A 25,392-nucleotide genomic window follows, 5' to 3' on the forward strand; every position below is an offset into this window, starting at 1 on the left:
GGCAAGCCTAGTTTAGCCGGCTTGCAATTTAAAGTGATACAATTTGTTTGTAACACTGGATTCGAACCCGGGTCTCCCACATGAGTGGCAGTGTCACTACACCACGGTGTTATACGTTTGACCAGTGTCTATATAGAATCTCAAAATTAGATCATTTTGTCACACATTAACATCACGCCAAGTTTGAATATTTCGCTAGACACCATTAAGCATTATGTTAAACTGATTATATTTCTTAAGTTTACCTCCAACACAAATAGTATCTATGTTAGTCAGTAATAGGCTTACTATTATCGAACTTATTAATACTTGGAATAGTGATAAGAATTGAGCAATTGCTAGCTAGACGGAATATTAACTTTACACAGCCAAAGCTATTTCATGGCACAAAAACATTTGTTTTTCTTTCATTCGTGAATGACATTGATACAGTAACTATCAATATAGGTGACGATAATTTACTTTTCCGTTAAGTGAATAGACGAGAGAATCATGGAAACCCCTCCTCTTTTACTGTGCAAGGGGTTTTGATCTAGCCTGTATTACACCAAAAATCCTGCTCTGGTGCGTTCTTTGAAAATCCACCAGTTTTATTTTAGGCTTACCATAACGTAGCTGCTGAAGGTTGTAGGCAGCCAAGTTTTCTCTATCCAAAACACATCCTAATGAATAATTTGCTTTGACTGTGATGAGATTCGAACGTGGAACCTACAGTGAGGGAAAAAAATATTTGATCCCCTGCTGTTTTTGTACGTTTGCCCACAGACAAAGAAATTATCAGCCTATAATTTTAATGGTAGGTTTATTTGAGTGAGAGACAGAATAACAACAAACAAATAAAACACATGTAAAAAATGTCAAATTGATTTGCATTTTAATGAGTGAAATAAGTATTCAACCCCTCTGCAAAACATGACTTAGTACTTGGTGGCAAAACCCTTGATTGGCAATCACAGAGGTCAGATGTTTCTTGTAGTTGGCCACCAGGTTTGCACACATCTCAGGAGGGATTTTGTCCCACTCCTCTTTGCAGATCTTCTCCAAGTCATAAAGGTTTCGAGGCTGATGTTTGGTAACTCAAACCTTCAGCTCCCTCCACAGATTTTCTATGAGGTTAAGGTTTGGAGACTTGCTAGACCTCTCCTGGACCTTAAATTGGCTTTTTCTTGAGCCACTCCTTTGTTGCCTTGGCCGTGTGTTTTGGGTCTTTGTCATGCTGGAATACCCATCCACGACCCATTTTCAATGCCCTGGCTGAGGGATGGAGGTTCTCACCCAAGATTTGACGATACATGGCCCCGTCCATCGTCCCTTTGATGCAGTGAAGTTGTCCTGTCCCCTTAGCAGGAAAAACACCCCCAAAGCATAATGTTTCCACCTCCATGTTTGATGGTGGGGATGGTGTTCTTGGGGTCATAGGCAGCATTCTACCTCCTCCAAACACAGCGAGTTGAGTTGATGCCAAAGAGCTCGATTTTGGTCTCACCTGACCACAACACTTTCTTTTCCACTAGGTAAGATCTTGCATGGAGCCCCAGACCAAGGGAGATTGACAGTTCTTTTGTGTGTCTTCCTTTTGCGAATAATCGCACCAACTGTTGTCTCCTTCTCACCAAGCTGCTTGGTGATGGTCGTGTAGCCCATTCCAGCCTTGTGTAGGTCTACAATCTTGTCCCTGACATCCTTGGACAGCTCTTTGTTCTTGGCCATGGTGGAGTGTTTGAAATCTGATTGATTGCTTCTGGGGACAGGTGTCTTTTATACAGATAACAAGCTGAGATTAGGAGGACTCCCTGTATAAAAGACACCTGGGAGCCAGAAATCTTTCTGATTGAGAGTGGATGAAATGCTTATTTCACTCATTAAAATGCAAATCAATTTATAACATTTTTGACATGCGTTTTTCTGGATCTTTTTGTTGTAATCTGTATCTCACTGTTCAAATAAACCTAACATTAAAATGATAGACTAATCATTTCTTTGTCTGTGGGCAAACGTACAAAATCAGCAGTGGATCAAATACATTTTTTCTTCACTGTATTGGTTGTAGGTCCGCATCTCTAACCACTACGCTATTTAACAGGAGTCAGTCCAGTCAGTCAGTGAGTGACATTCGCTCTCCTTGGATGGCTCCGCTTACGCGGTACAGCAAAGAAGCAATGACAGCATGGACATAAAAGCCTACTATTTAAGTGAGCTCTTCTTGGTTGTGTTCATTAGTGCACCAAATGGGGGTGGGGGGAGAGAAAGTGTTACCCACTACTCAAATTACCCGCTACCAATGATGATAATGTTGGCCACAAATTACCCACTACCAATGTTGATAATGTTGACCACAAATGACTCGCTACCAAACATCATAATGTAACTACCAACGATCACATTTTGTAACAGAATGTGCCCTCCCTATTATTCCGGAAGGGAAGAGTTGCCATCTTTATCAAATATTTCAACAATTGTACACCAGATAATGATTAAAAAAAAGGTAGTTGTAGGGACTTTCAAATCTGTTAGCCAAATGAACAGTGCTCACCTATTCTGCTCCCTATGTTTACCTAAATCCATCATCGTATCCTCCTTAGCAGGGTGAAATCATTGTCCATGAGGAAAAGGGCAAGCATTTTACAACTGTCAGAGTGTGCATTGAGAATGGTGAATACAAGCACGGCTGCTGGTCCTGATGGCGTCCCCAGGAATGTGCTCAGAGCAACATTTTTAACCTGTCACTGGCCCAGGCGGTTGTCCCCGGCCCAGGCGGTTGTCCCCACATGCTTCCAGGCCGCAAACATTGTTGCAACCATCGCCGAAGCAGTTGACTGCGTCAGGCCTGAATTAATTCAGACCTGTTGCACTCACCCCCCACGATCATGAATTGCTTTGAAAGACTGGTGCTGGCCCACCTTAAATTCTGCCTCCCTCCAACACTGGATCCCTACCTGTTTGCCTACCGATCGCCAGAGCTTTACACTCTGCCTTGACCCACCTGGACAAAACCAACATCTGTGAGAATTCTCTTCGTAGACATAGCTCAGCATTCAATACGATCATCCCCTCTTGGCTGGTCAACAAACTCCATGGCCTAGGGATCAGCCCCTCTCTCCGCAATTGGACTTTGGACTTCCTTACCAACAGACCCTGGTCTGTCAGGTTAGACAACTTCACCTCCTCCACCCTGACACTGAACACTGGTGTTCCACAAGGCTGAGTGCATGTATTCCCTCTTCACCTACACCTTTGTTCCTGTACACAATTCAAACATCATCGTCAAGTTCGCAGACGACACCACGGTGTTAGGCCTGATCAGTGACAATGACGAGTCTGCCTACAGGGAAAAAGGCTGCCGTCACACCCCAGTTCTCATCAATGGCACTGAGGGGGAGCGTGTACCCAGCTTCAAATTCCTGGGTGTCCACATCTCCGAGGACCTCTCCTGGACCCTCAACCCTGGTCAAAAAGTTGCAGCAGCGCCTGTACTTTTTGAGGAGGATGAAGAAGGCCCATCTGCCTACCAAGATCCTTGTGAACTTTTACTTTCAGTTTTCATTTGTACATGTCTACCTCAGCAACCTTATTGCTGCTATCTCTACATTTCAGTTGCACGTGCAAACTTGCACCTTCACGTTGCCTCGATTGCACATTTAGAATTGCCATTTGTACTTGCATTTGCCTCATTGCGCATCTATTCATCCCACTTATATCATATATTATACTTTATACTTGTAATTGTTCTGCCGTCTTTGCACTTCTGGTGAGATGCTAACTGCAGTTTGTTGTACTGTATGTGTACTTGTTCAATGACAGTAAAATTGAATCTAATGTAAAGATGCATGTTTGAGTATTTGTTTTATTTTTTATTAATTATTACATTATTTAGATTTGAGTTAGCAGAATGTTAGCTATAATGCTAGTTACTTAACAAGACACCTCAGTGACTTAATGGTCAATACATGTGAAGCAGAATGTCAGCCAAAAACAGCAAACGACTCCCATCTGCATTCCATAGTGTGTTCCAGGCAGGGACAAATTACTGGTGTGTGTTGAGGCCATCTTTTCTGAATGCAAAAATAAAATTTAAACTTAACCGTTATAACTAAGCTGTCAGGTGTTGTTGTTATTAATATTATTATTATTATTACTACTATTAGTGGGTTGCGAAGGTGTAGAGGAGAAGGTCTGCTTGAATAGCAATGGGTCAGAATTGATGAATCAATCAATCAAATTGAATACATCAGATTTTTTTTTTATATAAAGCCTTTACAGCAGTAACCCCAAAAAGCAAGCAACAACAGAATTGATACACAGTTGCAAGGAAAAACTCCCTGGTAGGGTATTTGGGAGAAACCTAGGGAGGAACCAGACTCTTACAGGTGGCCAGTCCTGGCTGTGTTGGAATTCATTACGTACTGCTGCAGTATATTTGTACCGGAAACAGTAGATTAGACCACCACACCACCCTATGGTCAATTTTGACTGTAATAGGCACTCTTATAGTATTTACAGTGGGGAGAACAAGTATTTGATACACTACCGATTTTGCAGGTTTTCCTACTTAGAAAGCATGTAGAGGTCTGTAATTTTTATCATAGGTACACTTCAACTGTGAGAGACGGAAAAATATAAAAAATTCCAGAAAATCACATTGTATGATTTTTAAATAATGAATTTGCATTTTATTGCATGACATAAGTATTTGATCACCTACCAACCAGTAAGAATTCTGGCTCTCACAGACCTGTTAGTTTTTCTTTAAGAAGCCCTCCTGTTCTCCACTCATTACGTGTATTAACTGCACCTGTTTGAACTTGTTACCTGTATAAAAAACACCTGTCCATACACTCAATCAAACAGACTCCAACCTCTCCACAATGTAAGGACATCAGGGATAAAATTGTAGACCTGCACAAGGCTGGGATGGGCTACAGGACAATAGGCAAGCAGCTTGGTGAAAAGGCAATTATTAGAAAAGTTCAAGATGACGGTCAATCTCCCTCGGTCTGAGGCTCCATGCAAGATCTCACCTCGTGGGGCATCAATGATAATGAGGAAGGTGAGAGATCAGCCCAGAACTACAAGGCAGGACCTGGTCAATGAACTGAAGAGAGCTGGGCCAACACATCTCAAAGAAAACCATTAGTAACACACTACACCGTCATGGATTAAAATCCTGCAGTGCACGCAAGGTCCCCCTGCTCAAGCCAGCGCATGTCCAGGCTCGTCTGAAGTTTGCTAATGACCATCTGGATGATCCAGAGGAGGAATGGGGGAAGGTCATGTGGTCTGATGAGACAAAAATAGCTTTTTGGTCTAAACTCCACTCGCCGTGTTTGGAGGAAGAAGAAGGATGAGTACAACCCCAAGAACACCATCCCAACCGTGAAGCATGGAGGGGGAAACATCATTCTTTGGGGAGGCTTTTCTGCAAAGGGGACAGGACGACTGCACCATATTTAGGGAAGGATGGATGGGGCCATTTATCGCAAGATCTTGGCCAACAACCTCCTTCCCTCAGTAAGAGCATTGAAGATGGGTCGTGGCTGGGTCTTCCAGCATGACAACGACCCGAAACACACAGCCAGTGCAACTAAGGAGTGTCTCCGTAAGAAGCATCTCAAGGTCCTGGAGTGACCTAGCCAGTCTCCAGACCTGAACCTAATAGAAAATCTTTGGAGGGAGCTGAAAGTCAGTTTTGCCCAGCGACAGCCCCGAAATCTGAAGGATCTGGAGAAGGTCTGTATGGAGGAGTGGGCCAAAATCCCTGCAGAAGTGTGTGCAAACCTGGTCAGGAACTACAGGAAACGTATGATCTCTGTAACTGCAAACAAAGGTTTCTCTACCAAATATTAAGTTCTGCATTTCTGATGTATCAAATACTTATGTCATGCAATAAAATGCTAATTCATTACTTAAAAATCATACAATGTGATTTTCTGGATGTTTGTTTTAGATTCCGTCACTCACATCTGAAGAGTACCTATGATAACAATTACAGACTTCTACATGCTTTGTAAGTGGGAAAACCTGCAAAATCAGCAGTGTGTCAAATACTTGCTCTCCCCACTGTATATGATAGGTGTCATCCAGGTAGATAGCCTAACTTTAGAGAGATTGGCCTCAGTGAATTCTCAGCTAATCTGATGACACATTTTTGATTGTGTGATCCAAGATTACTCACTTGGTGACGGCAGGAAGAGTTTAATTTTTTTTCCTCTGTAGAACGCACGTCATTCTATAATCTGCCCTGAGCTCCCCAATCTTGTCACCGTTGAACGGCAGATGGGGAGATTGCCTCTCCAGCTGTCCTGAAAGGCCACATCCTTGCATTCTTTGAATGGATCAATTCCCACCATGTGACGACACGCTCACTGTCTAGGCTAATTGACCAGCACTCTTTAGCAGATCTCAAGAAAACCCTTCAGCTGCTCTGTGTGGCTTATCATTTACACAAAGCACTGCAGCTATAGTCAGTTGATGCTTACCATAATTAGTGTATACATGCTCTCTTACCATAAACGGGTGAATGCGTTTCCTGTGATGTAATAGGGAGGTGCTGTCAACTGAGAAGAAATCACTGAGATTCAACTGTTCCTCCACCACCTTTTGAAGTACCCACCCCACTCACTCATTCCCTTTCACACTTGCTTGTTCGCTCGCTCGCTCTCCTCAGCCTCCGCCTTGTGTTTTTGAGAAAAAGGTTTGGTCCTGGCTGTCAACAAGGAGCTGCTCGTCAGTTCTTCTGTCAGCAGTGGAGCCTCTTTGGGTACCAGGAAGCCACTTTGATCTTTGCCTGGCACTGTATTTCCTGCCCGACCTGCTCTAAACAGGGCCTGGCCTGCCAGATGATGAAAAGCACCACAGCCACTTGTCTCCGTCCTGCCGCTTCTAGATTTCCAAGATTACCAACAAGGCTGATTTAGCATTGCATGGATTTCACATAGCGAAAGCCCCTCTGGGCTTTTCTCACAAGTTGTTCCTGTCAATGGGGTTTTTGGGTTTGTTGTGTGCCTTGATAATTGGAGTAGCAGGATGTGTCACATACCCCTTTACAGAACTACAGAGTTTCTAACCCCAGTATGTTTAACAAGGCTGCCAAATTCAATGTTATCAGAATATTCTGTTATCATACCCATGGTACTCGGTCTCTTATAAACCAGGTGGTTTGAATCCTGAATGCTGGTTGGCTGTTACCGCGGCTAAGAGGTGTGTCCAGGCACTTGCATATATCCCCTGCTAAACCCATAGGTACATAGACACAAACTAATACTTCTGCACACCCACCTGATACTCCCAGGAAATATTTTCTTCAATGTTACTGTTATGCACCTTATCTCATGGAGAGGCTGTAGGAGTGAGACTCCTGTCAATGTTCCTAGATAAAAGAAGAGTACCACTCGAGCTAGGATGGAGTCCGTCGCTCCTCAGCAGATCAGGCCTGGCCCTATTTCTGAGAGAGTCCCAAAAAGAAAGCCAGTTAATGAATTCCTTCAGATTGATTGTTGATTGATTACTGCGTGACCTCTTTCCAACCAGGACGTATGCCTTGAGGCGGGTGCGGGATGCTTTCAGGGCCAACCAGAGCATCAAAGACCCTAAGGTGGTGGAGAAACTTTTAAAGCAGGGCAAAGACAATCTAGGCATCATCAGGAGACAGGTAAGCCAAAAGCGCTCACACACACACACACACACACACATGCAGGTCGTAAAGGAAAATGACTATTCCAGCAGGGTATTTTTTATGCTCACAGCATAATCCTAATTCCCCCACCACACAATAACTTCTCTCAAGAAAGGTTTTCCCTGAATCCTTTAGCTCATTGCAAAGGTTCCCTGGCCAGCATGACTATGTGTCTTTTCGTTTCAGAGGACAGTGGAGGGCTGTTTTCCTCCATCCTCTTTGTGTGGCTCACCCGTGTTGCGTAACCCCTTTACACAAACATGTCCAGATGCATGTAGATGAGCACCTGTTTAGTGTCCACCTGTCGACTCTCACTTGGCGCCAGGGTGCTAATCGCCACTGATGCCCTGCTGTTGGCTGCTTTGTTCCCATAATGCACCTCCAAGTGCCTAGCCCTTCCCAGGGGACCCTGTTGAAGGCTGCAGTGTTCTCCCTGGCTTTTGTTTTTGCTCTCGCTCTATCTCGGTCTGTCTCTCTCTGTCGATTTCTCTCTCGGCAGTTTCTATCTTTTTCACAGTGTATACTGTACTTCCCACACCGCTCTCTCGGGGAATGTCCTGTTCTCCTTAACCTTGGTTCCCCAAGGCTCTGTGTGTTGTGTTTGCACTGATAACCATCAGAAATTAATGACTTGGTGCATGACCTATAAAGAAGAATCCGGCAATTGGCAAAGCGCAGCTCATCCTACGATGTAAAGAGACATCATAATACGTGTATCTGTATGAGTTGAGCCTCAGTCTAAGAATATAAATGGAAAGGGGAAAAAAAGCTTTGAGGGACGTGGGGCAGGATTGAGTTGGCGGTTAGGTCACATGGTAAAAAATGTATTATCATAACTTCTTGCAAACTTTGATTGCGATGCTCTACTGGAGATTATTATAATTGTTTTTTATTGTGCACTCTGTGACCTCAGCATGATTTAAATGTCAATGAATGCAGGCAGTAACCGTTGTTACCGTGCGTTGGTTTATTAGCATGGAAAATAGATTACCTTACGAAACTAATGAAATCAAACCAATAAATATCCCAGAAGATGCAAAACAGGCCAACAGAGAGTAGATAGGACACACAAACACACACACACACACACACATGGGCGCTCAGATAAACACGCATATACAAATCGAGCGTGTCGTGATAACCCCAACCTTACGTGCCCAAGATGGCAAATTTGGCTCCGGGACAGTTCTTGGCTCTCTGCCTCTCTTCCACGGGCGCCATGGCGAGTGCCAACGCAGGCGGGCATGAGTGTAATGCCGAGGTGGGTAGCGTGGGGCGGAACTGCCCTATTTTGTCGTTTGGGTGGAGTGAGTCACACCGCCCACCCGCCCCCCTCACGCACTAGTGCACACGCACGAACACTCGCAGGCCCGCCTGCGTTCGCAAAACGCTTCACGCGAGACACGTTCATGCGTGACGTGGTCCGTTTGATCGTTACAGACGGGTGTCTATACCTCGCGGACAGAGTGAGGATGGCTAACCCATCCACTGGCTCACTGAATGTTTACTATTCCCTGTGTACATAGCTTATTCAGTGTTCATTCATCCGTCCAACATGCATTGTTTTTTTGCAGAAATAGCACACACAGAGAACGGATGAAAGCTGCTTACGGTTACAATGGCAACCCCCCCCCCACCGTAAGCCCTGGGATTTGAAACGGCAGCCCTTTGGTTATTGGCTCGCCCCTCCATCCTCCAGGCTACCGCCACTGCCCACCATGTTTGTCTTTCTACGTGGGTTGGATTTTTTCCCTCCTCTTCACCAACAGCACTTGGTTACGTAGGCGTTTCTGTGCCATTTTGTTCTGTTTGTCGGCTTCACCGTGATCTCTGCTCTTACGCATGGTTACCAAAAAAGCCTGGGGGGAGATATTAAAGTATGTGGGATATACATGCATTATTAACTTGCTCCCTATCTTAAAAGCAACTTAGTTGCGGGGTAAGAAGCATAATATCTCTGGAACTAGACTTCCAGTCCTATAACAGTGGTAATATGTCCTTGCGTTAAATAGAATTTTGATGTGATCGAGGCATACTAAAGGATTTCAGATTATTATGACACTTATGTTAGTCTATTACATTTTCCCCCCAGTGAGAAAAATGTCATTGTGGATCACTGAAAAAGAGTATGTAGACAGCCACATGCAAGGTTAGGACATAGAGCTTCAGACGGCAAAAGTTTGGTCAAATGTCCTGACTTTGCATGCTAATTACTTAGTTTGCATCTGTGTGAGCTGCAAATTTATGTTCATCACCTCACTCAAAAAATACAGTGTCGGGGCTAAAAACCAGAGGTGTGAATGTACTTGACTGTGTTCACCAGTTTTTGCAAGTACCTAAGGAAGAGCTAAATGACCAGGTAAACAGAATTCATAACTAACCAGTGACCTTAATTGATCATTTACACTCTTCCTTTTTATTTCATTGGTCACTGGTTAGTTTTGAACTCTCTTTACCTGGTTACTTAGATTTCAATTCCATACTTCTCCAAAGTGGTGAACACAGTCAAACCCAGTTTTACTTTTTACAGAAAGAAGGGCCTTGTTCCTGGCATGGCTTTCAGATAGAGGGCTGGGTTGTCCATTAGCCGTGAGTACATATTTTCTGAGTGTGGCAGAGGAAATGGCTCTATCACTAACTAGTCCAATCAGATCCAAATGCTGTATTCTTTCAGGGCTTCAACCACCTGTAAATCGGCAGCATGCAATGGGAGCTTCATCGGGAGATGATGTAACTTCTCTGATCAATGCCTTCAGGAAGAGACAATGTTACAAGTTCAAACGATTTGAAATCCTTGCTGTTGTCTTGCAGGACTGGGTTTTGGGACTATTCTTTGTCCGTTAAGCCAGGCAAGCTCAGTGAAGCACCAAGGCCACAGTAAACATGTCCGTCATGACAGACTACCCCCCCCCCCCAATACCCAACCCCAGACATCTGTGACTCGCCCAAGTTGAATATTAACAAAAAATATGGTTCCATAGAAATGACTTCAAATAGTATTTAAACCCAATCTGTTGGATCTCACGGATGTATGGGAGCAGGGTTCGAAATGTAAAAAAAGCATTTTAAAAAGAAAGCTTTGTAATTTTCAGCAATCATTTATTTAGGCCTATTCACTGGCCTGAGGCTGCGATCGGGGTAGCCGCCTGGATAAGAGAGTCCGGTCGCCCAGCAATTCCTGTTCAGCATCACAGGTGGTTGTCATGCTGCTCGTACACAAGGAGCTGAAGGCGGCAAACCACACATACACAGTTAACTTGAGTTGTCTAACTGAAATCGATTACAGTAAATGTATGAAAAGTACATAAAGTGCTTTATGTTGATTTCTCTATCATTGCTTATTGTACAATATTAGTTGATCCACTATCAAATGTTGCATTTACTAGATACTTAACATTATGTTTAGAAGAGTAATTTTGCCAACGTTACTTGCTAGCCAGCTGGGCGGTTTTGAAATCAAATTAGCTCCTACAAGCTGACCTAGCAGTTACAATAATGTAGCTAAACTACAGTTGTTATTCGTAGCTTGCTTTACCAGTCTGCTTGACCAGTCAGTGATGAGGGGGCAAGTCTGTGACTTGATTGATGTTAATTTCATTCTAGCATGATTGTGTGTGTAAATGAGACTACAGTAGCTAACGTGAACTTTGTTAGCTGTTGTACCCAAAATAATCTTTCTGAACCTATAATCGATTAAGAGGGAAAAAACTTTCATCCTCTTTTTTTAAGGATAAATTCTGCTATGATATCATAGCTAATGAGGAAATTGTAGACATTAGTTAACACTTATTCTCTGGTTTCATCATAAATTGAATGAATGATACAGTTTATAGGTTCCTTCTAGATTTAATTATCATGAACAAAGTGGCTACTCCCAATATGTGTTAACATTAGATTACATTTAATTGCTTGACTTTCTTTGTCATATGTTTTAGGGTTAATTAATACTGAACATTTGACTTGTTTTCAGCTGCTTGCTTGCAACTTTTATGTAGTAACTTCAGTAGCATTTGATATCATTTTCAGGAGTGAATATCAGGTTGGCTATCAAGTTACTATTCAAATGTTTAAATTCCAAACATAAGATTTCATAACATTAAAAACTGGAAAAGATCCGGATAAGATAGCAAAATATTCTTCTGATTTTTTTATGATGAAATCTTAAGGGACTCCCCAAGAGTCATAGGTCATTTCGAACCCTGTATGGGAGTATAAGAGAGAACAACCTACTGTTATTATGTTTTCAACAGTGCAGTATTTGCAAAATGATGGGCCTTACCATTGCAATTTGCACTTCACACTTGGCATATCATCTTAAATACCGGCCCAGTGTTCTCACCATTCTGTGCCAAAGAGGTGTAGCTTTTTCTCAGCTTGATATATGCCTGGCTACTACTTTCAGTCCGTCAGGACTAATCTATCCCACCAACTGCCATTTTTTGGTGGTGGGGATGTTACAAGGTCTCTTCTCTTGGTTTATACCAGTTTGTATTGTTTCTCTTTGGCAAGTAATTTCCCCCCTCCTTTCTGCCCTTTTTTGTTCCTTTTGCTGCAGCTTGAATGTAATTATGATTGATGGCACCGGCAGAAGGGTGTTTATGTAGAGAGCCGCAGGATCATATCTCCTAAATGAATGTGGCCTTTCTCCTAATGGGAGAACATCTTCCTGAGAATATTGTTCCATCTGCCCTATTTTCTGACCCTGTTATCTTTCTTCAGTTTTTTTTTCCGATTGCCCCCTTTTGCATCTGTGCACCTTCCTATTTGAACGTGTCCTTGTCCGACGTCGTCCGGCGGCACTGTATGGGAGTCTTGGGAGGGATAGCGTATGAATGCCACTTCCACTACACTCTTGTTTGAAATAAACCATTGATCTGATTTACCTCCAGTTTTGGCGCTAGTATCATCATATATCACGTGGTATATGATGATGGCACTTAATCCTAAATCCTTTCAACCATTCTGGTGCAATGAAGATGAAACCTCAGAATTTATTGAATTATGTCTGACATGCGCTGTGTTGCAACACAAACCTCTGCAGGCTACCCGCTACTGGCACAAGATGGCTGTCCTGTCCCCAGGAATGCACTCTTGTCACACTGCAGATTTTCTCTGTTGCATATTACCTTATCTCATTTCTTGTCTCATCGCGCTCTAGCAACTCCTTGAGGTAGGTTGAGTATCTGCGAGCTCAGTCACAGTTGTCGGCTCTGGAATGCATTCGAGAATGCATTCTCCTCAGTTGTGCTGACATAATTCAAACACCAGAGTCATGCCCCACAATAAGCAGATGCCTCGTGATAACGACTTAATTTATGTGGCAGAGATTGGTAGCACAAACGCTCCAAAAATATAATTTTTTTGGAAAGCTACGGTCATCTCAGGGTCCAAAGCTAACTTTTTATTCTTACTGGCCCTATTGAGCCAGTTGGTCTGAAATCTACTGGCCTGGACTGGATTTTTTCTCGCCCAAACTGAATAATAAACAAACATAATATAATTGTATTTTACAGCTATATAGTATGTAAATATCATATCAGAATATTGATTTATACCACAGATTTGTATGTGATATGAGACATGAGAGCTGATACCAGCAATTGCTGTATACATAAATATGATGCAACGCACATCATCACTTTTTAATAAATGGTTATCAAAATATTAGCTATGAATACCATCATCATTTTATGAAGATACTTACTTATTACATGTGACATAAAAGCATTAAAATAAAATAGTGTTAATATATTTATGATAACATAAATATGTAGCAATACAGTCCTTTCACTAGTTGGTTGAATGGCTTGAGTGTCACTGCTAGCAAGCGCTTAAGCAGGCGTAGTTAACATGACACTTACAAGCCATGTCCGTATGGTTTCTCTATCTGTATTTAATGGACTATGTCACAACATGAATAGGTAATTACATTTTCTATTTGGCTACGTGCCACCTCATTCATTCAGAGCAGGCAGACGTTCATTGGTGAAAGCCACAGGGTTGTCAACAGGCCGTTCATGTTGTCAATACACGTGACATGCTGCAGGGACTTCAGACCAGGTTTTCGGTAATTGTTAATTCCCTTAATAAACGACCCTGCCTTATCGGCTTTCATCGGAAACGCACAACATGAACGGCAGTACGTGTCCCTTGCCATTATTGTTTTCGACTCATGGAACTTGTTCTTTCCACGAAAACATAAATTAGCGCATTTGCTTTGCCTCGTACAATACCATATTTAGGTCCTGCTCTAGAATGCACTATGAACTAGGATTGGTCAAAACAGAAGAGCCATAAAATATTATTGGTCAAAACGACGACACCCGTACCACACCGAAGGGGGATAAGCGCCACATAAGCATTTCAATGCGAGAACAAGCGAAAATCGAAACGGGAAGAGTGACAAAGATGAAAAGCAAACATTTCAATAAGACACTATGACTTTAAATGGGCATGTTTTTGAGTACTGCCCCTTACGGGCCAGTGACTGTCTCTGCCTACTGGACTGACATTAGGTCTTAACTGGCCCCGGGCCAGCCCCGGGCCATCTTTAATGTTGAACATGTAGACATTTCATTGTCTTGATGATGAGCAGCCACTGTGAATGTGCACCTGTGCTGTGGTTGCGTGTTTGAAGAGTGTGTTTGTGTGTGTTGCGTGTACAAAGTGTTTCTGTGTGTGCCTGTGGGTTGTCCGATCCGGCGTCCACGAGCGCGTGAGTACGTGGGCCCAGTATCCACATTAACATCCGTAGGAGGCTGAAGCAGGCTTCTCCAACACTCCTGATTCAGGTCTAAATGAGCTTTAAACAGCGCTTCTTCCACTCTCACTGAGTAGGAAAACAGTGGGGTGGGGTGGGGGGGGGGCACATTAGAGAGGCAGGCAGGTATTCAGGGGACGTCAGAATGTCACCTGTGAGTCATTACCCACGCTGCCTCGTTACACTGGTCGCCGCCTCGTGTCAGGTATCCGCCCACGTTGTCACGCTCACCCGGCTCGGTGTCCTGCAACGGCATTCGAAGACACCTGACACTTCTAGGCTGGGATGGAGCGTGCGCGCGTGCGTGCGTGTGTGTGTGTGTGTGTGTGTGTGTGTATGTGTGTCAGTGTGCTGCTCAGAAAAACAGAAGAGCAGACTCGGGGAGCTATAGTGGGAATGACAAGAAACAGAATTTTACAATGCTTCTAGACATGGCAGATATACTTGCAGAGCCGTGATATTGTGGTAACACACAGACACAGCACCTCACCACAAGGTGAAAAATCACTTATTTTATCACACGAAGAGTAGTTTTATTTAAAGGAATTTCAATATCAGGGATTCTGCACAGCCTTGCAATGTTATAGTTTATGCTTAATATTGTATATAAGCTGTCTGTTTAGAAACAAATGGTCAGAAGTCTGGGCCTGATTCACTCTTCTATGTCCCTTCCACATCTCCACTACAGAGGCCCGGATTTGGTTAGATTGCTTCTAAGGTTCAGTGAATGAAAAGAACTGGCTCACATAACCACTTTTCATCCAGGTACATTGAGGAACCCAATAAAAAAATTCCCACATTGATCCGCCTGCATTTCCCTCTCGGTTTTAATCGAGTTCTGACTGTGGGATCTGGAACGTTAGCCTCTTGTCCAATTATGCCTCTGAGCGTTGTATGCGGCGATCGTAAAAGGGGCTGCCAAATACAACTACGCCAAATCTACTGCTGAGCATGCCGAGAGAAGGCAGACCTCTTTCTCCTGAGCCTGCCCCGGTGAACATTACTATAGCTGGTGTGATGCAGTGTTGCTCTTCCCGTCTGATATTTTTAGTATCCGTGTCTGCATGAGAACATAGCTAACATAATAAACAGAGTGTCGTTGTCAATTTGCGAAATCATTGTGCTAACTACAGCATTGGCCGTTAACATAATTATAATCTTAAAAGGTTCTTCAATACGCAAGCGACAACTATTGATTAATTTCTCAGTTTACTAAACCCAGCTTCTTCCACTCGTACTCTCTCCTTTATCCATCTCACTGAAAGATCAGTTGTTCCACCAGGTTCTTTTTTTAGCATTACACAACTTTTCCAGTCTTTTTTTGCCCCTATCCTTTTTTTAAATGTGTTTCTGGCAAATTCTAAGTGAGCATATACACTGATCAGCCATAACATTATGACCACTGACAGGTGAAGTGAATAACACTGATAATCATGTTGTCATGGCACCTGTCACTGGGTGGGATGTATTAAGCAACAAGTGAACATTCTGTCCTCAAAGTTGATGTGTTAGAAGCAGGGAAAATGGTCAAGCGTAAGGATCTGAGTGACTTTGACCAAGGCCAAGTTGTGATGGCTAGACGACTGGGTCAGAGCATCTCCAAAACCGCAGGCCTTGTGGGGTGTTCCCGGTCTGCAGTGGTCAGTACCTGAATCACGTTTTTTTACATCACGTAGATGGCCGGGTGCGTCGCTTACCTGTAGAACACATGGCACCAGGATGCACTATGTGAAGTAGGTAAGCCGACGGAGACAGTGTGATGCTTTGGGCATTGTTCTGCTGGGAAACCTTGGGTCCTGCCATTCATGTGGATGTTACTTTGACACATACCACCTACCTGAGCATTGTTGCAGACCATGTGTATGCACTGATGGTATTGCCCCCTTTCTGCAGGATAATGCTCCCTTCCACATAGCAAAATGGTTCAGGAATGGTTTGAGGAACACAACGTGTTGAAAGTGTTGACATGGCCAAATTCCCCAGATCTCAATGCAATCGAGCATCTGGGGGACCTACACGGTATTAGGCAGGTGGTCATGATGTTATACAACCATTATACTACAAAGTATTGTCGAGCTCCATAGCTGCTGGTATCACTTTTTAAACTAGATTATCACCTCACATCTGTTTCATCGTGCCCTTGTCTTTTCTTCTAGTCCCTCTGAATGAGTTGATGCAATCAATTGACCCAGAAAGGCAAACATAAAAATGCCACACGGTGGTATGCAACAATGTCATCCAAAATCTATCTTTGGAATATATTGTAGAGGAAGCTAGTACTGCATCTGCCCCTCTGCTATATTTATGTATCTCTCTATATGTTTCTCTCTAGCTCTTTCTATCTCTCTATCAATTCCAATTAAATTTAAGGCCTTTCTTGGCATCAGAAACTTTTTTTATACATTGCCAAGCAACTAGAAAATGAAAAAAAGCTGCTGTAAATAACAAATGTGAAAACAAACATAAATAAATCTAGAAATCTACCAGAGTATTTGGTACTTTGTATAAACATTTACGCAATCCATGCATAAATGATGATCATGCACACGCTTTCAAGTTAATATTAAGCTAGTTCCTGATTGTAGGGACTGATTGTAGGCATAGTTTCAAACATAATTACAGAAGTAAAAAGTCTCACATACCAGGACATTAGCCAATCAGCATTCAGGAATCGAACCACTCTGTTTATAAATATAGTAAATCTAATATGCCTAGACTTTTATATCTGGGTCATATATCTAGACACGAATGGGTACATGAAGCATGTCCTTCTTCATACCTTTAGGCCGCCGAAGACTGCTTTAGACAGGCCTGCATTAAAGGTTTTTTGGTTGTGACACAAAGAGCTGGTATTTTTGGACCTCGGCAGCAGATTTAGTTTTTTGGCTGCCAACACGCGCATAAACAGTGTTTTCAAGAGAAGTGCCTGTTTAGAAATGACTGGAAGTTAGATCTGGCTGGTGTCAGTCACTAATAAGTAGATTAGTAGGCCCAAGATGTGACCCTCACAATGAAATCAGGGAGGGGGACTGCAGGTGGGTTTCTGTGTGTGTGTGTGTGTGTGTGTGTGTGTCATGCCCAATAAATACACAGATCTTGACCAAATCAGAGTAAATAATGAATCTAGCCATGACGACCTGTCATTCACAAAACTAAACTGAGTGATTTCAGTAGTATAACACACAATTGCCAATCCAAACTTGAAGGATGCAAGGTGTGAGATATGTCTGGAAAAAATAGGATTTGTTGTGATTTGTTAAAGGACATTCTGTGGAAAAAAGATTATCCTAATTCTGTTTAGACAGAGCCAAAGAGTCCTTGTCTTACCACGTGTCTTCTATAGATTAACTGTTCAACATCACTGTACCTCCGCTCATTATTATAAGAATGTTCCCTCCTTCAGACAGTGCTAAACATCTGGCATTTATTATGCACGCATTTTCGTTATAACAGATGACCACAAATGGGCTCTGCCGGTGCCGTTCACTTAGTTTTTTTTCTCCCCATCCAAGTGTAGTCACAATCTCAGTAGCCCCACATAACGCACGTGAGCACATATACACTCCTAATGACACTTACGTTTCTGGCAGCCCATTCTGTGGGTCTGCTGGACGGAGTCGATTGATGAATGGCATTGTGCTTACGCTAGCGGGTGTTGGGGTAGCCTCCGTGTAATAACTGCGTAAGGGGGCTAATAACTTCCTTACCGCTGTGTTATTAGACTGCATTAACAGTGAGTAATATTGGGCCTCTGCATTTGCAGTCCGTCTGGGACTAGGGCTGTAGGTGAGAACCGGTAACGATACACTGTTTAGAAATGTAGAAACTGCAGCAAAGTGGCATCAGCAAAATTTACAGCCTAATCGATAGGTTTGACAGAGGAGTGAAAATGAAGTCCTGGCTTGTCCTGTTGAGAGCAGGGGGGACCTCCTTCACCTGCTTATAACACAGACCATTCCCGACAGTTCCTTTTTCTATGGATGCTCTCCCGATCTTCACTGTAGATTAACACTCCCATTCCCGCTCACCACGACCCACCCGAGTCATGTTCCTGCATCGACCTCAAATTCACGCTGGATTAACCCATAAATATGTCAAGAGGCCTCGTCTGCATTTGGGCCCTATAAGAATGTGGTCCGTTTGGCCCTGTTCCGTGAGCTGTGAAAAGCAATGTAGGCTGGCGCGTGTGCATCCCGACCGCGTGCGCGCGTCTGCCTTGTTGTTTGTTGCCGTGCACCTGTCCTGTGTACCTAGATGTGTGTTTGCGCTTGAACCTGCGGTTCCTTCTGTTTGCTGTTTGTGTGCCCGTTCCTCCGTGGGCCTGCTGTTGAGAGAAGGGAGAGTTGGGCCATGCGTTGAACAAGCTAGGCCTAGCAGCGGATAATACCCGCCTTAACAGCGTAATACTCCATAACAATAAACCGCTGTGCCCCGCTGAATTCTGTCCACATTAATACAAATCGACCCACCTGGATGGCAGTGGCGTAGTTAGCCCTGGGCGTCCAGGGCTATAGCCCCGGATCTTTTATGAATAGCCCCGGATCTCAAACAGACCAAAAATAATAATAATAAAAAAAATAGCCCCTGATCTATTAATCTATAATTCCGATTGTGCATTATGACAATGTAGACTTGTAGGCTACTAGCGTGTACATCGACATTTTCCGCATGTACATTCAAAACCCTGTACTTTCTGTCCGGGGCGGGGGGGTTGGGCTAAGCCCCGAATGTATTGTGATCCTAGCGACCCCTCTGTTGGATGGAATGGAATTCTAACGGAATTGACTTTGGCAAAGTTATTATCCTTCGCTCAGGACGGGTGGCCAAATTGGTTGGCTGGGTGCATTTCTTGGTCATGTTTTTTCAGTCTCTCGGGGGCGTCCTGTCCAGATATTTTTCTGGCGTCCTTTCCCTCATCTGTGGACGTAGAGCCTGTTGTTCAGTCATACAAGATTGCAAATGGAGCACTGAGCAACGTGGGGTGCATTTTTTGTTTTCTTCTCAACAACCTGATATGTACCTTTGGGCACAGAGAGATACCAAACCAAACCCTGGGCTTTCTTTATTGTTGTTCGCCAAAGCATATTGGTTGGGGGCGGAGGCGAGGGGGGGTGTGGTCTGTTTCACCATGACCAGTTGAACACTGCCAGGGTGTCTTCTAGACCCAGGAACTCTAGTTGCCCCAGAGATTACTGAATGTCATCCATAGAGAGCTCCCTCAAAGGTGTCTGTTATCTATACCATACCATACCATCATCTTCCGCTTATCCGGGGCCGGGTCACGGGGGCAGCAGTCTAAGTAGGGATGCCCAGACTTCCCTCTCCCCAGACACTTCCTTCAGCTCTTCCGGGGGGACACCGAGGCGTTCCCAGGCCAGCCTGGAGACATAGTCCCTCCAGCGAGTCCTAGGTCTTCCCCGGGGTCTCCTCCCGGTGGGACGGGACCAGAACACCTTCCCAGGAAGGCGTTCCGGAGGCATCCGAAACAGATGCCCAAGCCACCTCAGCTGACCCCTCTCGATGTGGAGGAGCAGCGGCTCTACTCTGAGAGTGTCTGTTATCTGTTCTTTGTAAATAAAACCTTTTTTAAAGCATTCATCCAAAATGTAATCCAAGAAGTAATACCTCAGAAAGAGGGAGGACAAAAGCATAGTCTGTATTGTGACCATAATGTGACATTGAGGTGTTAAGCACCTAGTCTCACTTATGTCTCAGCTCTGATGCCCACAGAGGCTACCTTAGACATCAGCAAAACTGTTTGGTAGAATGGAAAAATTATGCATTACATTTTACTGCATCATATCAAACCAGATTGAATGGAAGGGTAACTTAATTGTTCCTTTGTCATATCTGAACCCATGTTTCTAGATGTATATTGAAACATCTTGAAAAGAGATGTTTCAATATGCTTTTGTTAATTTGAATGGCCATTGCTAATTATATGGTTTGCACTTTGTTTCACATGCTCTATGGCTTGCTTCCTGTATTGTCATCATGTTCCTGATCGTGGATGCTGCCTGTGCCGAAGTCAGTGAGGCACGTGAAAACCATCACTTTGGCCGGTTTAGTGGCACTTTGCTTAATAAAGGGACTGTTGCAGCTGTTTTGTGTATGACTTGTCAGTCCTTCAAGTCGTTAAAGTGTATTTTTCCCTCAGTCACACTTGCTCACTCTTACACTCACTCTCGCTGGCCTTACACACTCTCACCCTCTCTTTCAACATAGTTGTTTCTTTTGCAAGTAAGACATACATACAGATGTGCAAAACATACAGTTAGGTTCAGAAATATTTGGACACTGGCTCTGTATGCCACCACAATGGATTTGAAATGAAGCAACCAAGATGCAATTTAAGTGCAGACTCAGTTTTAATTAAAGGTGTTGAACAAAAATATTATATGAAACGTTTAGGAATTGCATCCATTTTCATCCCCTTATTTCAGGGGCTCAAATGTAATTGGAGAAATTTACACAATCATAAATAAAATGTTCATTTCTAATACTTTGTCAAGAATCCTTTGCAGGCAATGACTGCTTGAAGTCTGGTACGCATGGACATCACCAAATGCTGGGTTTTTTCTTTGTGATGCCAGGCTTTTACTGCAGTTGTCTTCAGTTTTTTGTTTGTTCAGCAAGTGAAATGCATGCTTGATTGGGTTAAGATCAGGTGATTGACTCGGCCATTGCAGAATATTTCATTTGTTTGACTTAAGAAACTTCTGAGTTGCTTTCACAGTATGTTTTGGGTCACTGTCCATCTGTAAAGTGAAGTGCCGTCCAATCAACTTTGCTGAATTTGGCTGAATCTGTATCATCAATAAACACTAGTGACCCTTGGGCCATTGGAAGCCATGCATGCCCATGCCATCACACTGCCTTCACTATGTTTTACAGATGATGTATTTATAAGGTATGGGAAATCTGTTAACGGTCTTATTAGTGAGGTGCTGTTATTTAACAATTGTTCCTTTTAGAAATGCTCTGCTGTTTGTGAAGTATGTGCTCATCTCAATTGCAGCTGTCAAGCAAAACACATTACAATCTAAACATGTTGAAACTGCAACTAGAGCTGGTTTGGAATATATTGTGAAAAACCTTTTATTTTTTGCTGTGTCTAGTAGTTATAAATGTACTTCATATCAACCACACATTTACGTCTTAAGCATGTTAGTAATATACTACTATTCTTAACACTAGAAAAGCCAGAAGGGGTCAATTTGACCCAGAGAAGCTTGTATGTAGAACCATGAGTTTTAACTTCTTGGGCAATGGCTTCTGCGGTGCTCTGGGCATTTCTAACTCAAATTAATGAAATCCATCAAAATAATTGTTCTTTTCATTGTACTAGTCTGATATTTTGTTTCATGAAGAATTATTTAGATTTGTATTTTAGATTTACATCTGATGAATTGGCATATACAAGAATGCTAAATCTCCTATTGAAAAACAGTAAAGGCTGATACATACGTTGAATTGTGAAGTAGCCTATATCATTTGTATTATGTTTCAATAATAGCCTAATTAAATTATTGAATGGTCATGGAAATCTTGTATTTCATTTTCAAATTCAACTAAGACTATCATTCATGTGGGAGTTGGCGTCGTGCATTCAGTGGCTACCAACGATAAGAGTTGTGAGCTACTGGCGATTAAGTCGGAAACTAGGGTAAAAAAACACAGGTAAGTAGTCTCTAAATAGTTTTCCATTTGTGTGTTTAGAGTACTGACGGCAATTCCCGTAGGCATTTGACGGTCCTAGTGTTAAAATCGGCAGGATCCAGACCAGTAGAAATTCAGTTCGGGTCAGTAGTCTTTAAGCCAACTCGCCCAACCGGGCCGGCTTACAAAAGCTAACTTTCATCTGTGCAAGAACATTCTAATGATCTCTAGAATTGCTCTGTTAGTCTAGCCATGATTGCATTTTTAACAAAAACATTAGAGACCTACATCTCAATGCTAGTTTCATAAATGCAAACGACAGCAGTCTAAACATAAGCCGTGATGTGATTACTGAATTAATCTCTATGTACAAATGTGTTTTACTGTAAATATGGTTGAGAAAATAAATATGGTTGAGACCAAATCATGTGCTGAAAGATTCAGTGGCAGCAATGGAAAATTAGTTCGTCTGGCCTTTTTCCTCACAGTCCCCTCCCTCTTTTGTTCTCACATAAGCTCATTTGTTTCCTTCTCTGTGGTTTTAATCCATTTTTCTTCAACCCCCCTTTGACGTTGTTTCTGTTCCTTGTTTTACACCTTTCTTTCTCTCCTCTTTTGGTCTCCTTTTCTCTCTCTACTGTATCTTTGCCGTGTTCCATTTTTCTCTTTTTCGTCTGTCTCACTCTCCTTCTCCCACTCATCCTGTGCTCTTCTCAAGAGCTGATATGATATCAGATGGCCTTTTGGCTCTGGAGACAGCCAGTTTAGAGCCAGTTGCCTATGTCTGGCCTGGCTGTGCCCCTAAGTAGTTATTGATCACGGCAACCTAAAGAGACGGAGCCCTGTTAAAGGGATGGAGCTCAGAGTAAGTGCTTGGTCCCATGGAATTCAATCCCAACAGAGGCCAGACCCGCTCACTGCAGCAAACTCCCACTGAAGTTTTGTTAAGACTGAAGCCAAAGGGAAGAGGCTGGAGATGAAGCGAGGGGGAGAGCAATGGGTTTGTAACTGGGCGGGCTATTTTTAACCAGCACTCTTTACTATGTTGCGCTGTGGACTGAAGCGAAGGAACATGGAGCTAGTCGGTGCGAACACTGGTACTGAGGGATCTCCACACACACCCTTATCTCTTCATCTCCTCACCATCTCCAATTAGAGGGTGTGTGTTCTCTGTGATGAGAAATGAGGCCCGAGACGTCTTCGTTCTCCACACACACACACACACACACACACACTCTCGCCAGTGGGGAAGCAGTGCTCATTAGTTTAGTAAAGCTAGTATGTGTGCGTGGAGAAAGCTCTTTTGATTGTGGTGAAGCTTGAATGAACCTCCTTTTTATCTGGCGGAGGAAAAGGAAAGGGGATGCACATCGTTATTTACTGTGGTCGGATCGGGCATAAGCTAATCGGAATGGGGACCTTATACTAATTTACCTTGATGCAAATTGCAGAATTTTCTGGTGCCCGCAGTTTGATCAGGCTAAGCTAATTTGGCAGCCTTCATATGTGTGGCTCTTTAAATTTGTGTGGCTTATTATGGCTTGTCAGATTAGGCGACATACACAGACAAGCTAGCTAGTTTAGCGCAGTGTCCCTAACTTTAATACGGCCTGCTTGCTGTGTATGAGGCCACGTTGTTTGTGTTAAAGAGATATGAAACGTTTGCCAATGGTGAGGTTGATGTTTTTTCCAGCCTGCAGGGCCAAAGGGGGAAACGACAGACACGGCCCTGTGATAATGGAGGCATTGAGGGGGAGCTTTGGGGCTCCTGTTTTGTACACCACATCTTGTTAAAAGGCGCATCAACGGGGGACTCGTTTCTGCGCAGTTTTATATGCAATTCATTATTTAACAACTGCCAGCCAGGAGTGTCTTTAATTCTTAGTTTAAGGGCTCAGGCAAACGAATGCCGGAAGAAATGGAAACATCCTCATTATTTTCTCCTTGAAGTGTATCGGGTACAAAGCAGACCTAAAGACCTGTTAACTGTGGCGTGCGTCCGCCCATAACAACAGGTACGTCCGCCCATAACAACAGGTGTGTCCATTTGTGCTGTAATGGCCGTCCACCTCCCCTTACCTCACCGAGGTAACAAAGAACGTTCCCTCCATTTTCAGACGAGCCCCATTGCACTGACGGGGTTTTCCTTTCAGGGCAGAGCTTCCCTCCTCATCATAGTCAGTACACGGAACCACCGCCAGCCAGCAGCGTGCCCCAAACGGCACTCTCTCCCAAAGTCCACTCCTTCGCAGCCGGCCCAATACAGGCCTGGGTCAATTGTAGTGCACGAGGGAGTGTGGTTTGAGGACGCAGCCCTGCTCCTGTAGCTGGAGGCTTTCCTGAGAAAAAGCCCTGATTCAGTTATAAGTCGTGATGCAATATAGCAAACTTTGGGTAGCTGGTATTGTAGTTCATGTTGGAGGACCCAGGTATTGAATTACACTGGAGTGCCCCAGGGCTAAGGCTATGTCTGCAGTACCATAACAAATCAGGGCATACCCCCCCCCCCCCCCCCCCCCCCCCCCCCCCCCCCCCCCCCCCCCCCCCCCCCCCCCCCCACTATCATTCCACCTCTCCCGACTCAAAACACATCCGAAAAGCCAATAAAGATGCGCACCCACACCCTGAACACAGACACTCCCAGTGGCTAAGCCGCCCCTCTCGGCAGGGCCGCAGCCATGGGAACCTGACCCCACGTCAACCTTGCCGTTGATCATGACCATAATAATATCACGGGCGGGCGGTCCGTGCAACCGTACGGCTACCTGCGGATTTAAGAATGGGTTTCGAGGACACTGTAATTGTTTTGAATGCCCGATTTCCGCTTTAGAGGAGACACGTCCTAGTTGTTCAGTTAGGGGATGGTAAGCTCCCTTTTTTAGGCGTCACTGTGATAGTGAGTGTAGGTTACTGTATTCAAGAGAGAGCGGCAGGACTCTTTAATCTGCAGATGTCTTCGGGTGATTGATGGAGCAAAGAGAGGCTTTTCCACCCTCTTGAGAACCAGCTTCCTTTGATGTATGTGAGGAAGTATCTGTCATTGTGTGTGTGCGCGTGTGCGTGCGTGCGTGCGCCAGTGTGTAGGTGCATCCGTTATCCATACGTGCGCATAGGTGTGCTTTCATTCATGCTCACATTCTCATTTGTAAATCCGACCAGAATTTATCATAGCGTTGTTTTTATAATTTTTTACAGAAAGAGATTTTCTCGAATAGCAGCACTGCAGCACTGTAAAACCTCTGGCAGGCCCGTGAAAAACACATAATTAAACTTTTGAATGCCACCGCTGCATGGAGATTTG

At 43.6% G+C, this 25,392-nt stretch overlaps 1 protein-coding gene across 1 annotated transcript in view; it reads left to right on the forward strand.

Moving 5' to 3' along the window:
- The window catches only part of LOC105028296 (LYR motif-containing protein 4B), a 45,110-nt gene that overhangs the window by 5,781 nt on the left and 13,937 nt on the right, over window positions 1–25,392 (forward strand). Inside the window, exon 2 of the mRNA XM_010900929.4 lies at window positions 7,528–7,648. Coding sequence (XP_010899231.1) covers window positions 7,528–7,648 — 121 coding nt within the window. The remainder of the gene's footprint in view (window positions 1–7,527; window positions 7,649–25,392) is intronic.

The sequence above is a fragment of the Esox lucius genome, chromosome 21, assembly GCF_011004845.1.
Source record: "Esox lucius isolate fEsoLuc1 chromosome 21, fEsoLuc1.pri, whole genome shotgun sequence".
Taxonomy (NCBI): Eukaryota; Metazoa; Chordata; class Actinopteri; order Esociformes; family Esocidae; genus Esox; species Esox lucius.